The sequence below is a fragment of the Solanum tuberosum genome, unplaced genomic scaffold, assembly GCF_000226075.1.
Source record: "Solanum tuberosum cultivar DM 1-3 516 R44 unplaced genomic scaffold, SolTub_3.0 scf00051, whole genome shotgun sequence".
NCBI classification, from domain to species: Eukaryota; Viridiplantae; Streptophyta; class Magnoliopsida; order Solanales; family Solanaceae; genus Solanum; species Solanum tuberosum.
The window spans coordinates 1457969-1473334 of NW_006238978.1; the positions used below are offsets into that span (position 1 = coordinate 1457969).

General features: G+C 28.6%; 1 protein-coding gene across 1 annotated transcript; it reads right to left on the reverse strand.

Moving 5' to 3' along the window:
- Positions 1–8256: 8256 nt before the first annotated feature.
- LOC102585571 (fruit-specific protein-like) lies at positions 8257–8794 on the reverse strand. Its single transcript, XM_006344262.2, has 2 exons — positions 8721–8794; positions 8257–8619 (listed from the first exon to the last, which is right to left on the reverse strand). The coding sequence occupies exons 1-2, from the start codon at positions 8776–8778 to the stop codon at positions 8384–8386; spliced, it is 294 nt and encodes a 97-aa protein (XP_006344324.1). The 5' UTR covers positions 8779–8794; the 3' UTR covers positions 8257–8383.
- Positions 8795–15366: the final 6572 nt, after the last annotated feature.

Consider the following 15366-nt stretch of genomic DNA (forward strand, 5'->3'; position numbering starts at 1 on the left):
ATTACTATATAAGCATATATAAAAATATATGATTTTATATATATATAACGTAATTTTTTGACGATAGAATTCGTCCTAGCACTATCTTGTCCACAAATCCTAGCTACTAGATAATTAAGAAAGAAAAAAAAATTACCTCTCAACCAGTAAAACGATTAACTTTCTTGATTGTAGATTTACTTAACTAACTGGACTTAAATACACCATTGATCTTATAACATGATACACCCCTAAATTCTCGCCAAGTTTAGGGGTGTTTTAAACACTTCTCTTGATTTTTTTATTAAGAGTCTCATGCTCTTACAAGAGTTTAAGGTCACTTGTTATGTCATGTTACAGATTGTGGGTTGTATCTAAGTTTAGTTAGTCAAATAAAAAAATGTTTTTAAGACTATCAACAGTTCGAAGACGAACTAATAAGTTGTGCCAAGTTCAGAAGCGTTTTCTATAAAAATAGTCCCCAACGTTTACGAGACAAGTAGCCGAAAAATATCACAAGTAATAAAGAGGTGGTTGAGAGCAGAGGCGTATCTAGAGGGGGTGCCGTGGGTTCACGTGAACCCATGCTCCCCTCTCTAGATCATGTATAGTAGTGTTATATTTTAAAAAAATATTTAAATATAGATGTGTGAACCCATGTTCAAAGTATATCATATAATAATGCGATGATGATTGGGTGCACCTCTCTAAGTGAGGATATAAATTTAAATCTTATATCTATCTTGTCTCTGTGAGTAACACCTTTCCAAGTGGTTATCGGTTACACTTTTGACGTTTCAACTAATTTTGCTTTTGTTTTTTTCCTTTAATCTTTCAAAATTTTCAAGTGTGTTACATTGAAAATTCCTAAAAAATTTAACATTGTAAATTTTTTATATAATTAAATCAAATGTGTATATTAAAATTTAAAACTAGTAGTATTATACATTTTGAATCTATAATTTTTAAAATTTAATGGTTCATATACGAACTAAAAGTCAAATTGATCAAATTTATATTTAAAATATATTTTTTCGTAATCGTGCACCCATCTAGCCGAAATCCTGGATACGCCTCTAGTTGAGAGGTTAGAGATCGATTTTCTTTGTCAACATCTTTTCAATCAAGTTCATCGCATTAGATTTGTCTAACGTAATTTACTTTTTCTGTGTAAGTTTATGTGCTATTATTTATAAACGTATTGAAGAAATAATTATATTTTTATGTAAGTTTACAAGCTATTGTATAAAAACGTATTGAAGAGAGGTAATTGTGGGACAAAGCTCTTAGAAGTCAGTTCTGATGATGACTCATGAGTTAGGTGTAAGGAAAAAAAATTCATCAGATTTCATTCATGTGGTCTAAGTTTGTGAGTTTTGGGTAAAAAAAATTACTTATTAAATTAAAATTTTAATACAAATATAAGATTTAATTTAAGTAAAGTTATTGCGTTCTATCGAATTCAAAACTTTAACACTGGTTCCACCCCTTATTCTTGCTCTTGACCTGTCTTATTTTACAAGTTACTAATATTAACATTTTATGGTTACCTATAGTTATTATTTACGTATAAAAATTTGTTTGCGCTGTCAGTATATTAAAATTAAAAGTAATTTTAAAAAAATTAAAGAGAAAATACTTGTAGTGGATATATGTTTTGTTTAATTAAGGTCGAACATACAATGAATCTAAGGTAAAAAAGAAGCAAAGAGATTGCTAATTTGTCAAGGTTTTGCACTGAAATCAACACCAATGTTTGAAGCTCACGATTACAAGAAACATATGGAAGTTGAACGTTTACCGGTTGTAGCAGGTAATAATTGTATTCTCGAGTTACATTCTTTTTTAATTATTATTTTTGAATGAGTACTTACGTTACATACATTATCTTTTATATGACATGAGAATTTAAAGATTCAGTATACTAAAATTCAATAACTTACTTATCTATTAACTCGACTCATTTTGACTCAATGTTTTATTAAAGCTTGAAAAGTGTTATGTAAATGAGTGACGAAAACGTTGCAAGGTGTTATGTATTATGTACTATGGGCTTTATTAGAAATGAGCTACATTTGGTATATACCTTTCTGGTTGGAATTCTTACATAAATAAACCTTTTTAGATTAATTATGGTACGAAGATATATCTAGATAGATGTATTTTTGCTATAAGATATAATAAAATAGGGGAGAGAGACGAATGAGATGGGAGTCCAGAGTCAAAAGGCAAAAAAAATTACCAAAAATTCCAAAAGGGCACATCATATTTTTTTAAAACCAAAAGGGCAAAATCGCTCCTGTCACATATTAACAGGAGCAATTTTCCTCTGACACCTATTAACGCCGTGTACTCTGTTAAAAATAAAATCCCTGCCAGGGCAGCGATTTTTGTCCAATTTTTTTTTTCTTTTTTTTTCCACTAAAATTGCTGGCACAGCAGCGATTTTTTAACTCTAATATTTTTTCTTCCAACTAATATCGCTGCTATGACAGCGCTTTCATAGAAAAAAAAAATTGGCAGGCTTTTTAGAAAATCGCTGCCTTGGCAGCGTTTTCCATAAAAAAAATAAAATTTTGAAAATCTTTTTTTAATTTTTTCTTTTAAAGTTTTATGAAAGAACAACTATTTTTAGAAATAATTAATGACATGGAGCCTGATTCCACCCAAAAATTTGGACTCGACGTAGAAATCATCAAATTGAGGCATGAACTATAATCGGTGTCAAATTAGGCTGCCTTTTCAGCGATTTTTGTTAAAAAAAATTATTTTTTAATAAAAACGCTGCCTTGTTTTCAAAACGATTTTTTTTTAAAGAAAAACGATTTTAAAAAAAATAAAAAATTGAAAAGAAACAATTTTATTTTTAAAAAAAATTAACTAAAAAACTGCCAAGGCAGCAATTTTCAGCCATTTGGCAGCTTTTTAGAAAAAAAAATAAAAATATATATATATATATCTTGAAATCGCTACCTTGGCAGTGATTTTAGAGAAACAAGTTTTTTTTTTTTTTAAAAAAATAGTTGTCTTAGCTGCGATTTTGGTAGAAATATTTTTTTATTTTATTTTATTTTTTGAATTTTCTGTCAACTAGTCAACATCTGATTGTAAAAATAAAATAAAAAAATTAAAATCGCTGCCCGTGCAGCATTTTTGCGAATTTTTTTTTAAAAATGAAAATCGCTGCTATTGAAGTGTTATTATAAAAGCAAATTTATTTTATTTTTTTGGCGTTAATTTATTTTAAAATTGCTGTTGTTGCAGCGTTATTATAAATTTTGTGGAATTTTTTTTTTAATTTTAGAAATCGCTTCCTTTGCAGTGATTTTGATGGAACTATTTTTGTTTTGAAATTTCTGTCAGCTAGTCAACATCTAATTGTAAAAAAAAATAAAATTTAAAATCGCTGCCTTGGATTTTATTTTTTTTAAATTTCTGTCAACCAGTTAATATTGTTAGCAAACGAATTTAAAATAAATAAATTTACAATCAGATGTTGACTAGTTGACAGAAATTTCAAAAAAAAATAAAAATCAAAAAAATATTTCTGCCAAAATCGCTGCCAAGGCAGCAATTTTTTTTTTTAAAAAAATTTGTTTCTCCAAAATCTCTGCCAAGGCAGCGATTTCAAGATATATATATATATATTTTTTTTTTATAAAAAGCTGCCAAATGGCTGAAAATTGCTGCCTTGGCAGGTTTTTAGTTAATTTTTTTCTTTTTTTTAAATTCGTTTCTCTTCAATTTTTTTTTAAAAATCTTTTTTCTTAATTATTATTTTTTCGTTTTGAAAACAAGGCAGCGTTTTATTAAAAAATAATTTTTTTTAACAAAAATCATTGAAAAGACAGCCTAATTCGACACCGATTAAAGTTCGTGCCTCATTTTGATGATTTTACGTCGAGTCCAACATTTTGGGTGGAATCAGGCTCTCTGTCAGCAATTTTTTCAAAAAATAATTGTTCTTTCATAAATTTTAAAAAAATAATTAAGAAAGATTTTCAATTTTTTTTTTTTTATGGAAAACGCTGCCAAGACAGCGATTTTCCAAAAAAGCTGCCATGACAGCGATTTTCCAAAAAAGCTGCCAATATTTTTTTCTATGAAAACGCTGCCATAGCAGCGATATTAGTTGGAGGAAAAAAATATTAGAGTTACAAAATCGCTACTGTGCCAGCAATTTTAGTGAAAAAAAAAGAAAAAAAAATTGGACAAAAATCGCTGCCCTGACAGCGAACTTTAGTTTTAACGGAGTACACGACGTTAATATGTGTCAGAGGAATTTTTGGTTTAAAAAAAATATGATGTGCCCTTTTGGAATTTTTGATAATTTTTTTTTTGCCCTTTTGGCTCTGGACTCCCATCTCATTCGTCTCTCTCCCTATTTTATTATATCTTATAGCAAAAATACATCTATCTAGAGATGGGGAGGGAATAGTCATGTATTCAAGATAAATACAAATCATACTAGATATATACATGTATCTTTATGTATATTGAGTCATCCACATGTATCTAGAATAGCAGATGCATATGAGAGAGACGCACAAGATTTTGCCTATGGATCTTAGGTATGTGCGAATCTACTAGGATACATTGTATGTAGAATAAAGTGCTCCTAATTTCGACTCCATGTATCTCAAAAAACATCTATCTCGACATATCTACACATCAAAATCTGGTAAAATTCAAATTATTGCAAATTTGACGGTTCAAACATATCAACTGTATATATATATATTAAAAACAATATTATTATAAGAATCCAGTTATAAGATATTTTTTCGCACTTAATGAGGAAGCCTAACATGTAAGATAACTTTAACAATTCATCAAAGAATTAATATTTGATTATTTGAAGTCAGAGCTATAAAATTAAATATTAAAAAATCAGAAAAAATGTGATCGAGTAATTAGTTAAGGGCAGAAGGAACTCATGTATTTAATATTGGAGAAACTAGTAATTACACATATTTCACTACGATATATATTATTATTAAATATTTTTTAATTATTACGTATCTTACCTCTAATTGAAAGTTTCCTACCATATATTGAGGAAGATACACTTCTATACATGTAGTTTTGCTACCATAAACACTAAAATAGGGAGAGAAGCGAGCGAGATAAAGAGGGAGGTGAGTGAGATTTTGTTATGTATATATCTCCGATACATGAGAATCACACTATACATGTATCTGTATGTATTTAGTGTGATTTGCATGTATTGAGGCTACATACATAGGAGAGTGGTAGCAAAATGGGAGATAGGCAAGGGAGGCGAGCGAGATTTGTTATTTATCCCAGATACATGCGAATCCACTTGGTACAATGTATCTAGAATAAATTACACCTAATTTTAACCCCATATACCTCGAGATATATATGTATATGGACGTATCAAAATATATTTAGACAGACCAAAATTTGATAAAATACGTAATATTACAAACTAGAATGTATCTAAATAATTAACTCCAAAAAGAGTGAGATTTATGTGAGTTTCCTATGTTATATCCAACATATAATATTCAATAACACCATTATCTTGACATTGTGATCTAACCATCACAAAGAGATAAAAGATGAAATGAATATGATATCTTCATTTTTAGTTAAAGATTTTAGATTTGATTTTTGTGAATGAAAAAAATCATGTACGAAGTGCTTGTTTTTAAATAAGTCTTATGCGATGAGAAACTAGTCGAAGAAAATTACACAAAAAGAATATTATAAGGAGATTTAGTCTTTACCTTACCACACAAGGACAAACAAATTTATCGTTCACAAAACAGTCAATCAAAAACTCACTAATTAATGGTCCCTTGAGAGACCTTCGATAAAATTGGAACGATACACCAAAAAACTCACTAATTAATGGCCCATTCCTATTTGATTTTTGTTAAAAATAAAATAAAAAATAGAAAGTTTACTGCACCTCGTGTTTAAATGTGTTAAAAAACTATACCCCATATATAAATGGAAATGTAGATGCGTATATATTAAGATCACACCCCTTTTTTCTCTCTCTAAATACAGTAAATACAAGACAAAATAAATAAAATATCAATTTAATATAACATAATCCTAATATAACTTGTAGTAACAACCTCCCAAAATATTAGTGTTGCAAGAATTAGAACAACCTCCCAAAATATTAACATAATTTAAATCTAGTGTAGCAAGTTAGTATTACGTACTTCTATTGGGTTACCCAACTAATGTTATCATAAATATTTAACTTTAATTACATTAATCGTTTGTTTTCATCAGAATGAATTCCCTAACAAAAAGTCAAAGTTGTAGCATGAAAATATGGAATAGAGAGAAATATACAAATGCATAACACAGTTCTCTTAAGGTTTAATGAAATCTTTAATTTTTTTTATATTTTTTTAATTTTAAATATATAAAAGGGTTCGGATGAACTCTAACGCCGATTAATTACCTCCGCCTATGCTTTCACACATGTAACATGCAACATAACTTTAGAAGCTCATAAAAAAAAAGGTATTTGGGAGTTAGAACTATAAAATTAAACATATAATCAAATCCAAAAAAGATGGAGATCAAGTAATTAATTAAGGGCAGCAGGAAATTAATTAAATAATTATGGTCAAACATTAGTGTTGTTTGATTTATGCTATTAATATTAAGAACTTGCAAAGAAGGAACTCATGTATATTTATATAAATAATATAATAATATATACTCAACTCTCCATTCTTCAAGGATTTAATTAATGTATTGACACCTTGATCTAACCATGCATCTCCAAAAATAAAATAAAATATAATGGGATGGATATTGTTATCTTCATCTTTAAATTAGACATATTGTATTCGAGCTGCGTGGATTAAAAGAAAATCATGTAAAGAAAGTTTTTTTTTTTAATATATCTTACGCGATGAGAATATAACAAGAATACGATAAGGAGTGATCTTGAACTTTTATTTTTGATATATACATAACAAAATCTTTTAAAAATGATCCAACTTAAAAATATTGTTTGGGCAATATATATATGTCGCCCATTATCGACCTAAGTTCTAGTTATTATGTGCTCAATATTTCGAAACAAATGTTATTTTTCAATGTTAAGCAGGACTAAAAGTTCAAGTCCACTATTTAAGGAGATAAAAAAAAATAATCTGTAAATCACTCAAATTGATGAATTTGGACAGTAGGTCCAGATGGCCAAATGATTATAAAGCAACTAATCGATCGAACCAAAATATTATTTATTTACACTTAATGAATATCTGAATTTTAATTATTCCAATTTTAGTCTTTAGTTTTTGCACTTAATACATTTCATAATCTTAGTTAATTAAATTTTAGTTATTAAATACAAACAAATGAGGTCTTAGTCCGCCTTTAGTATTTTCTTTCTCGTTGTATTATTGTTGGCAATTGGACGTTAATGAAATAGTACTATTGCTAGTAAATTTAATCAGTCTAGTAGCTTGAATACATAAAATTAAGCTATATTGCATGTGTGATAAATAAATAAATTAATTTATATAACCAGTAGTCAGCACGTATCAATCTCCAACTTGAAAATAAAAAAATCTTATCAAAATATGTGTGAGTTGAGATACTTTACGTCAAGTTACAACTTGGTTAAGCCAGGTTGGTTAAAACCTCTTCGCAGTTTTTGGTTCTGAAATATGAAGAATCAATAATGGTGGGAACAACTTTCTTTGTTGCTCACTACAAGGAAAAAAAGGTTTTTTATTTTTTCTTAATTTTAAATTACTGAAAAATTTGTGTTATATAAAATCATGATTTTCTCAGTTATTTCTCACCAAACCAATTCACAGAAAATATTCATGATGGGAAACAAATTTTCATTGAAATAGTGAGAAACTTCCTATTTTTTTTTTGTATAAAAACATTACTATTTTTTGCTTTTTCCAAAAATTCAATTAAAATATATGTCTGAATATATATTTCATTCGAACATTTTTCAATGAAATAATAGTAATTTTTTAGTAAATGCACTACAATATAATGCGTCAGTTCATGGAATGAGGGCACCAACGAATAAAGAAAACCTAAAACAAATTTACTTCTACTTTTAAAAGATAAATTTATTCTTTAATTTAAAGTATTTTATTTGTAGAAACAAATTTACACCACAACAAATATTGTGGCGTTTTAAGATCATCAAAAAAAATTTAATGATTATGGACGTTTTTTGTGTGCATATATTTTCCAGAATTTTGGCTAAGTCCATTCAAAGAGGATATCGATATACTCTTTTTCACACCAAAATATTACTCCATTAATATTGAAGGGATACGAAATACAAACATTTTAATTTGAAATACATGAAACTTATTATTGAAAGAAACACTAGAGATCGATATTAATTTTCGATCCGTGATATATATTAATTAGTTCAAGGCAACATGCTACATGTCTTGTATTTACGACCATTAAAGTCCGTCTTCTCCCAACACCATTGGCATAGAGTAAATCCGCCACTGCAATCACTATCAGTCTTGCAAGAATTAGAACAATCTCCCAAAATATTAACATCGGAAAATAGCTTCATTTTCATTATTGTTCTTTCTGCGTTGATTTGCAAATCTCGAAGAGCCATCACTTGCATATTTGACGTTCCAAACATATCAACTGTATATATTAAGAACAATATTATTATAAGAAAATCCAATTATAATGTAAGACTAAATAAATAATAAAGGGAATATAACAAAAAAAATTAAATTACGAACCAATAGTCATCGCGAAGAGAAGGACAACGACGATAACAAACTTGTTCACTGCAGCCATATTTGCAAGAAAAAAATAGAGTATGGTGATTATATTTTTTTCATTGAGAATTAAGGATCATATTTATAAGCCCCCCGGTGCACTAAATTAAATTAAAATGCTTACTATAATGGCCCTTTTCTAAATTAAATAAAGAGAGTTCATTTCACGTTGCATATTAAAAAAATAAAATTGCAGCTAGTTATAATTGAAGCGTTGAAAATTAATAAAAAATTTCACCCTAGAAAAATATGGGGATTTTAAAAATAATTCTTCGCACTAAATGAGGAAGCCTAACATGTAAGATGTACAATTCATCAAAGAATTAATATTTGATTATTTGAAGTCAGAGCTATAAAATTAAATATTAAAAAAATCAGAAAAATTAATGTGATAAAGTAATTAGTTAAGGTCAGAAGGAACTCATGTATTTTATATCCGAGAAACTACGTAATTAGACATACTTCACTATCATATATACTATTATTAATTTTTTTTTTCAAATTATTACGTATTTTACCACTAATTAAGAGTTTTCTACCATATATTGAAGAAGATACACTTCTATTGTAACGACTTGTTCCCGTCGTTAGGGAAAAGTCAATGGGGAAAGAATTGGGGCCAGAAAACTTTTGAGTAGTGACTTGGGAATTCCTAGCCTAGTCCAGATTTGGACGAAATCTGAGTCGGGTGAGGTCTAGGGAAATCTGGTAATGAATGGGGAATCTAATTATGAATTTGATCACATGGGTAGATAGCTAAGACGTTAAGAAACCCATGCGGCTTTACAGAATCGAATTCATGCTAATCCCCAAGAAAATCCCATGTAATTCGCACTTTCTTTTGTAGTGCGAGATAGAGAGGGAGGAGAGCGAGTTTTTGTTATGTATCCTCGATTCATGCGAAGCACACTAGATACATGTGTTTGTATGTATTTGGTGTGATTCACATGTATCGGGGATACTACATACATAGGAGAGTGGCTAGCAAGATGAGAGATAGGTGAGGGAGGCGAGCGAGATTTGTTATGTAACCAAGATACATGAGAATCCACTTAGATACAATGTATTTAGAATAAATTACATCTAATTTTGCTCCCATATATTCCGAAATATATGTATCTAGACGTATCAGAACAAACCAAAATTTGATAAAATACGTAATATTACAAATTAGAATATATCTAAATAATTAACTCCTAAACTAGTGAAATTTATGTAAGTTTTCTATTTTATATCCAACATATAATAATCAGTAACACCATTATCTTGACATTGTGATCTAACCATCACAAAAAGATGAAATATAAATGCATACAATATCTTTATTTTTAGTTAAAGATTTTAGATTCTATTTCTGTGAATGAAATAAATCATATACGAAGTGCTTGTTTTTAAATAGGCCTTATGCGATGAGAAAATAGTAGAAGAAAATTACATAAAAAGAATATTATAAGGATTGATCTTGAACTTTTGTTAGAATGTCATATTGCTTGAATATAGTACCAGAAGGAGATTTAGTCTTACCTTATCACACAAGGACAAACAAATTTATCCTTCACAATCAAAAACACACTAATCAATGATCCCTACGGGGACATTCGATAAAATTGGAACGATACAGGAAAAAAACTCACTAATTAATGGTCCATCCCTATTTGAATTTTTTTCTAAAATAGAATAAAAAATAGAAAGTTTACTGCACCTCTCGTGTTTAAATGTGTTCAAAAACTATACCCCATATATAGATGTAAATGTAGATGCGTATATATTAAGATCACACCCCTTTTTTCTCTCTCTAAATACAGTAAATACAAGACAAAATAAATAAAATATTAATTTAATATAACATAATCCTAATATAACTTGTAGTAACAATAATCCTAATTATTAATTAAAAACTACATTTATTACTTATGATATAATTTGATTGCACACTTTGATAGAGAGTATTTTTTACAACTTCCAACAATTGTTTTAAGTTTATTAGTGGCACCATAAAATTAATCCGACGATCGATATACTCTTTTATCACACCAAACATATTATTCCATTATTGAACCAAACGATTTTATCATCAACAATAATAATAACATCCCACTCTAAAGAGGGCAGAGTGTACGTACACATGTACTCTTAATAAAAATTACATGAAATTAAACTTATTATAACAGCGTCAGATACCGATATTAATTTTTGATCCGTGATATTTCATATATAATTAGTTCAAGGCAATACGCCACATGACTTGTATTTATCACCATAGAGGTCCGTCTTCTCCCAACACCATTTGCATAGAGTAAATCCATCACTACTGCAATCACTATTAGTCTTGCAAGAATTAGAACAACCTCCCAAAATATTAACATCGGGAAATAGCTTCATTTTCAGTATTGTTCCTAATTCTGCGTTGATTTGCAAGTCTCGTAAAGCCATCACTTGCAAATTTGATGTTCCAAACATATCAACTGTATATATTAAGAAAAATATTATTATAAGAATCCAATTATAACGTAATACAAGGAAGTGTAACAAAAAAAAATTGAATTACGAACCAATAGTTATCGCGAAGAGAACGATAAAAAACTTGTTGAGTGCAGCCATGTTTGCAAGAGAAAAATAGAGTATGGTCAAATATTGAATTACATTGCCATCTTAATGAAAATCGAGGATTTTTTAATTAATCATCAACATGGATTATTGTAGTGTAGTGGTGGAACTGCTCCATTCTATATCACATGTCTCGAGTTGAGCTCTGAGTATGGAGAAAATCATGTTAAGAACGCCACCCTCAAATGGTACATGCATGATCCGAATTTAATCTAAACTCCAATACTGACATTTTGATTTGAGTCATATATATTGACAATGTTTATTTTTAGTTTTTTTTTTTTAAAATTTTTAAATTGTCAACATAGTTTAAACCTAGTGTAGCAATTTCGTTTTTTCTTAATTTTTTTTTATATGAATAAATATATATATATATATATATATATATTTAATTTTAAATATATAAAGGGGTTCGGACTAACGCCCTTTAGCTCCGCCTATGCTTTTGCACATAACGATGGAGTTTAACATGCAACGTAACTTTAAAAGCTCATAAAATAAACTAATTAATATTTGGTATTGGAAGTCAGAACTATAAAATTAAACATATAATTAAATCCTAAAAAGATGGAGATCAAGTAATTAATTAAGGGCAGAAGGAAATTAAATAATTATGGTGAAACATTAGTGTTGTTCGTTTTAAGAGAAATTGCATAACAAGAATACCATAAGGAGTGAAGACAATATACTCTTTTTCACACCAAACTTACTAATTCATTATTGAACGGAAACTAAATACAAACATTTTAATCAGAAATACATCATTATCATCAACAACATATTGATTCTCGTGTGATTCACATGTATTTGGGATAGGGGTGACAAAATCAAACTCAATCCGTCCAACCCGCTCATTCATGCTCAACCCATTTCAACCATTAAAAATTGGGTTGATATATAACCCGAATTGGCTCATGAAAAATATTATCGAAATAATTTTAAAAAACTTTTTAATTTTTTTTTGATATGTTGTATATAGCTATAATAAAGAAGAAAATAATTTTATTAGGTACTAAAATAGTTTAAAAGAAAAAATAAAACAATTAAGAGTCCGTATGGATTGACTTAAAAAGTAACTTTTAAGTCAAAAAATAAAAAAGTAGGGGGAGACCTACTTTTGGTTTTAAACTTATTTTTAGGAAGTTATTTTTAACTTTGTCAAACACTTACAAAAGCTAAAAATAACTTAAAAGTAGGTTTGACCAGCTTTTAAGTCAATCCAAACAAACTCTAAGTTTAGTAAAAAATGAGTTGTTAGGCCTTGACCCGTAATATAACCCATTCCCTAACCCATTTTGACCCAAGCAAATTTGAGTTGGATTGAGTCTTGACCCGATTGTTGTCTTAATAACTCATTATGATGACCCGTCCAAATATTTGACCCAACCCGCCCAATTGTCACCCCTAATCTGTGATACATATGAATCCCGATCGCCTCCCTCTGATCCCCAATCTCGCCTCTCTCCATATTTTTGTGTATCTGATAGCAAAAATACATGTATCTAAGTGTAAGATACGTAGGAAACTCTTAATTAGTATACTAAGATACATAATATTTTAAAGATATAGATAATAATAATAATAATATATATGATAGTAAAGTACGTATATCTAATTATATAATTTGTCATTTATTTGTTGCCTACTTCATGATCAAACTGACTAAATATATAACCTAATTTAGATCATGGTAATTGAAATATGTCTACATTAAAAATTTGTGGCACTCGTATAACCTACAAATGCTGAATTCGACTCTTTTATGTCAAAGCGGATGAAAAATACGAAAAGATTACCATGAATTTTGATGATATATATTATAGCTATATATATTTTATAATATTATGCCCATGTGAGCTTCGAGTTATTCAACATATATTGACATTTAATTAATTAATATTAGTGTACTTTGGGGCTTATAAATATGATCCTTTCTCCGTGAAAGAAATCACCACACACATACACATTAATCTTCTGCTAATTAAGTACAATCCAAATTAGCTTTAGTTTGCAAATATGGCCTCAGTCAACAAGTTTACTATTTTCTTCTTTCTTCTCTTGACTATGACTATTGGTTCGTAACTTTAAACTTTCTTTTTCTTATTTCAGTATTCAAGTAATTTTAGACGAATGAATAACATGTTCATTCATTAACTCAGCATATATTAATTTGACATATCTAATTACTACTATTAGTATAATATTGTGTAAGTAATCATACATTACGATCAATACATCACATTTCATAATTCAAACGTACGTTTATATTCAAATAGTTTTACATTATAGTTATGAGTGATTTTTATTAACCCTAAAATATATTCATGCATGCAGTTGATATTCCTGGAACTTCAAAATTACAAGTTATGGGAGCTCCCTGTGGTTCACCCTGTAGGTCAAACGTTGATTGCGTAATCATTGGACCTTTTCTCTGCTCTATATGTAAAGAGAAAACCAATGATGATGGCACGCAATCCAAGATATGTAGCAGTTTATTCTGATAAAGAATATCTAGAATAATTTCTCTTTCCTTTTAACAATAAGGTTCATATATTTGTTTGCAATAGCAAGATCTCTTTATATATTTTATGTGTGTTTCTAATAAAGTCGTGTTGTTAATCTTTCTTCTTCGATACAGATTAAGTTATGAAGAAAAAATTGTATGAATAAAAGTGTTATTGTCAATGCATCATGTGTACTCTAAATTAAATGTATGGATATATAAAGTTATTTTCTTTATTTCAATTTATCTATTTTATTTTTTGGGTTTTGTTTGGTTTGTTCAAAGAAGATGTTTAGTTCTTTCCTTTTGTGATGGTTATTAATTAGATCATTGTGTGTCAAGACGATAGTGTAATTGAATATTTATTAACTAAGGACCAATAAATTTTTTTAAATTTTTTTGAATCTCACTAGCAATCATTTTTTAAAAATGACATCTTCCATGAAATTTCTGACTCCGCCACTAAATTAATTATAGCCATCAAACGAGTTTGTTTTCTGAAAACACAAACGAAAAAGAGTATAGCCAGTGCAATCATTGTTAGACTCACAAGGATCAGAACAACTAGCTCCCATAACTTTTAATTTTGAACTTCCAGGCATATCAACTGCATGCATGCATAAATTTTGGGTTAATTAGATGTACGTAAAAATCACCCAAAACTATATGTAAAATATAAATGTACGTCCCATGATATATATGATATGTATGTATCGATTAGTAAGAAGAAAATATTGTTTCAAATTTTTTTAGGTTTAATCTGAAAACATATTAAGATACCAAATCTAAATATACTATTATGAGAAGTCGAATCCTAAGTTGGAGTCGAAGTCAGAGTTGGAATCAAGAATAGGGAGATGGGTTGAAGGGGTATGTCTAGAGTCTAAAGTCGGCCTGAGTCATAAATTCGGTCGATATCCTTAATTAATAAATATTCAATTACATTATCATCTTGCCACACAATGATCTAATTAATAACTATTGGTGGAATAAATATGATATCTTCATTCATTTTATATACTCAACTTCCCTTCTTCAAGGATCTTACATTGTACTTATTATAGATAATAAAATATTAATAACCATGCATCATCCAAAAATGTGATGGGATAAATATAATATATTTATTCTTTTTTGTATATATACTCAATTTCCCTTCTTGAAGGATCTTAGTGTCAATTAAATATTCACTATAGTTAATTACAAAAGTTGTTCAGATGAACCCTAACGCACGCCCTTTACCTCTGCCTATGCATTCGCACATAATGATGGAGTTTAACATGTAAGATATCTATAGAAGATCGTGAAAGATCAATTAATATTTGGTAATTGTAGTCAGATCGAGCTATAAAATCAAAGATAAAAATCATGAAAAGATACGATCAAGTTATTAATTAAGGGTGGAAGGAACTTACATAAATCTCACTGGTTTAAGAGCTATTACTTAAATACACTCTAGTTTGTAATATTATGTATCTTACCAGATTTGGATGCGTC

What these genes read in the sequence shown, in the direction of transcription:
- LOC102585571 (XM_006344262.2), bottom strand. Translation starts at nt 8,778, where the DNA reads ATGGCTGCAGTGAACAAGTTTGTTATCGTCGTTGTCCTTCTCTTCGCG. An exon ending in TCTCTTCGCGATGACTATTG is followed by an intron (nt 8,620 to 8,720) that starts GTTCGTAATTTA and finishes TAATATATACAG; the next exon opens with TTGATATGTTTGGAACGTCA.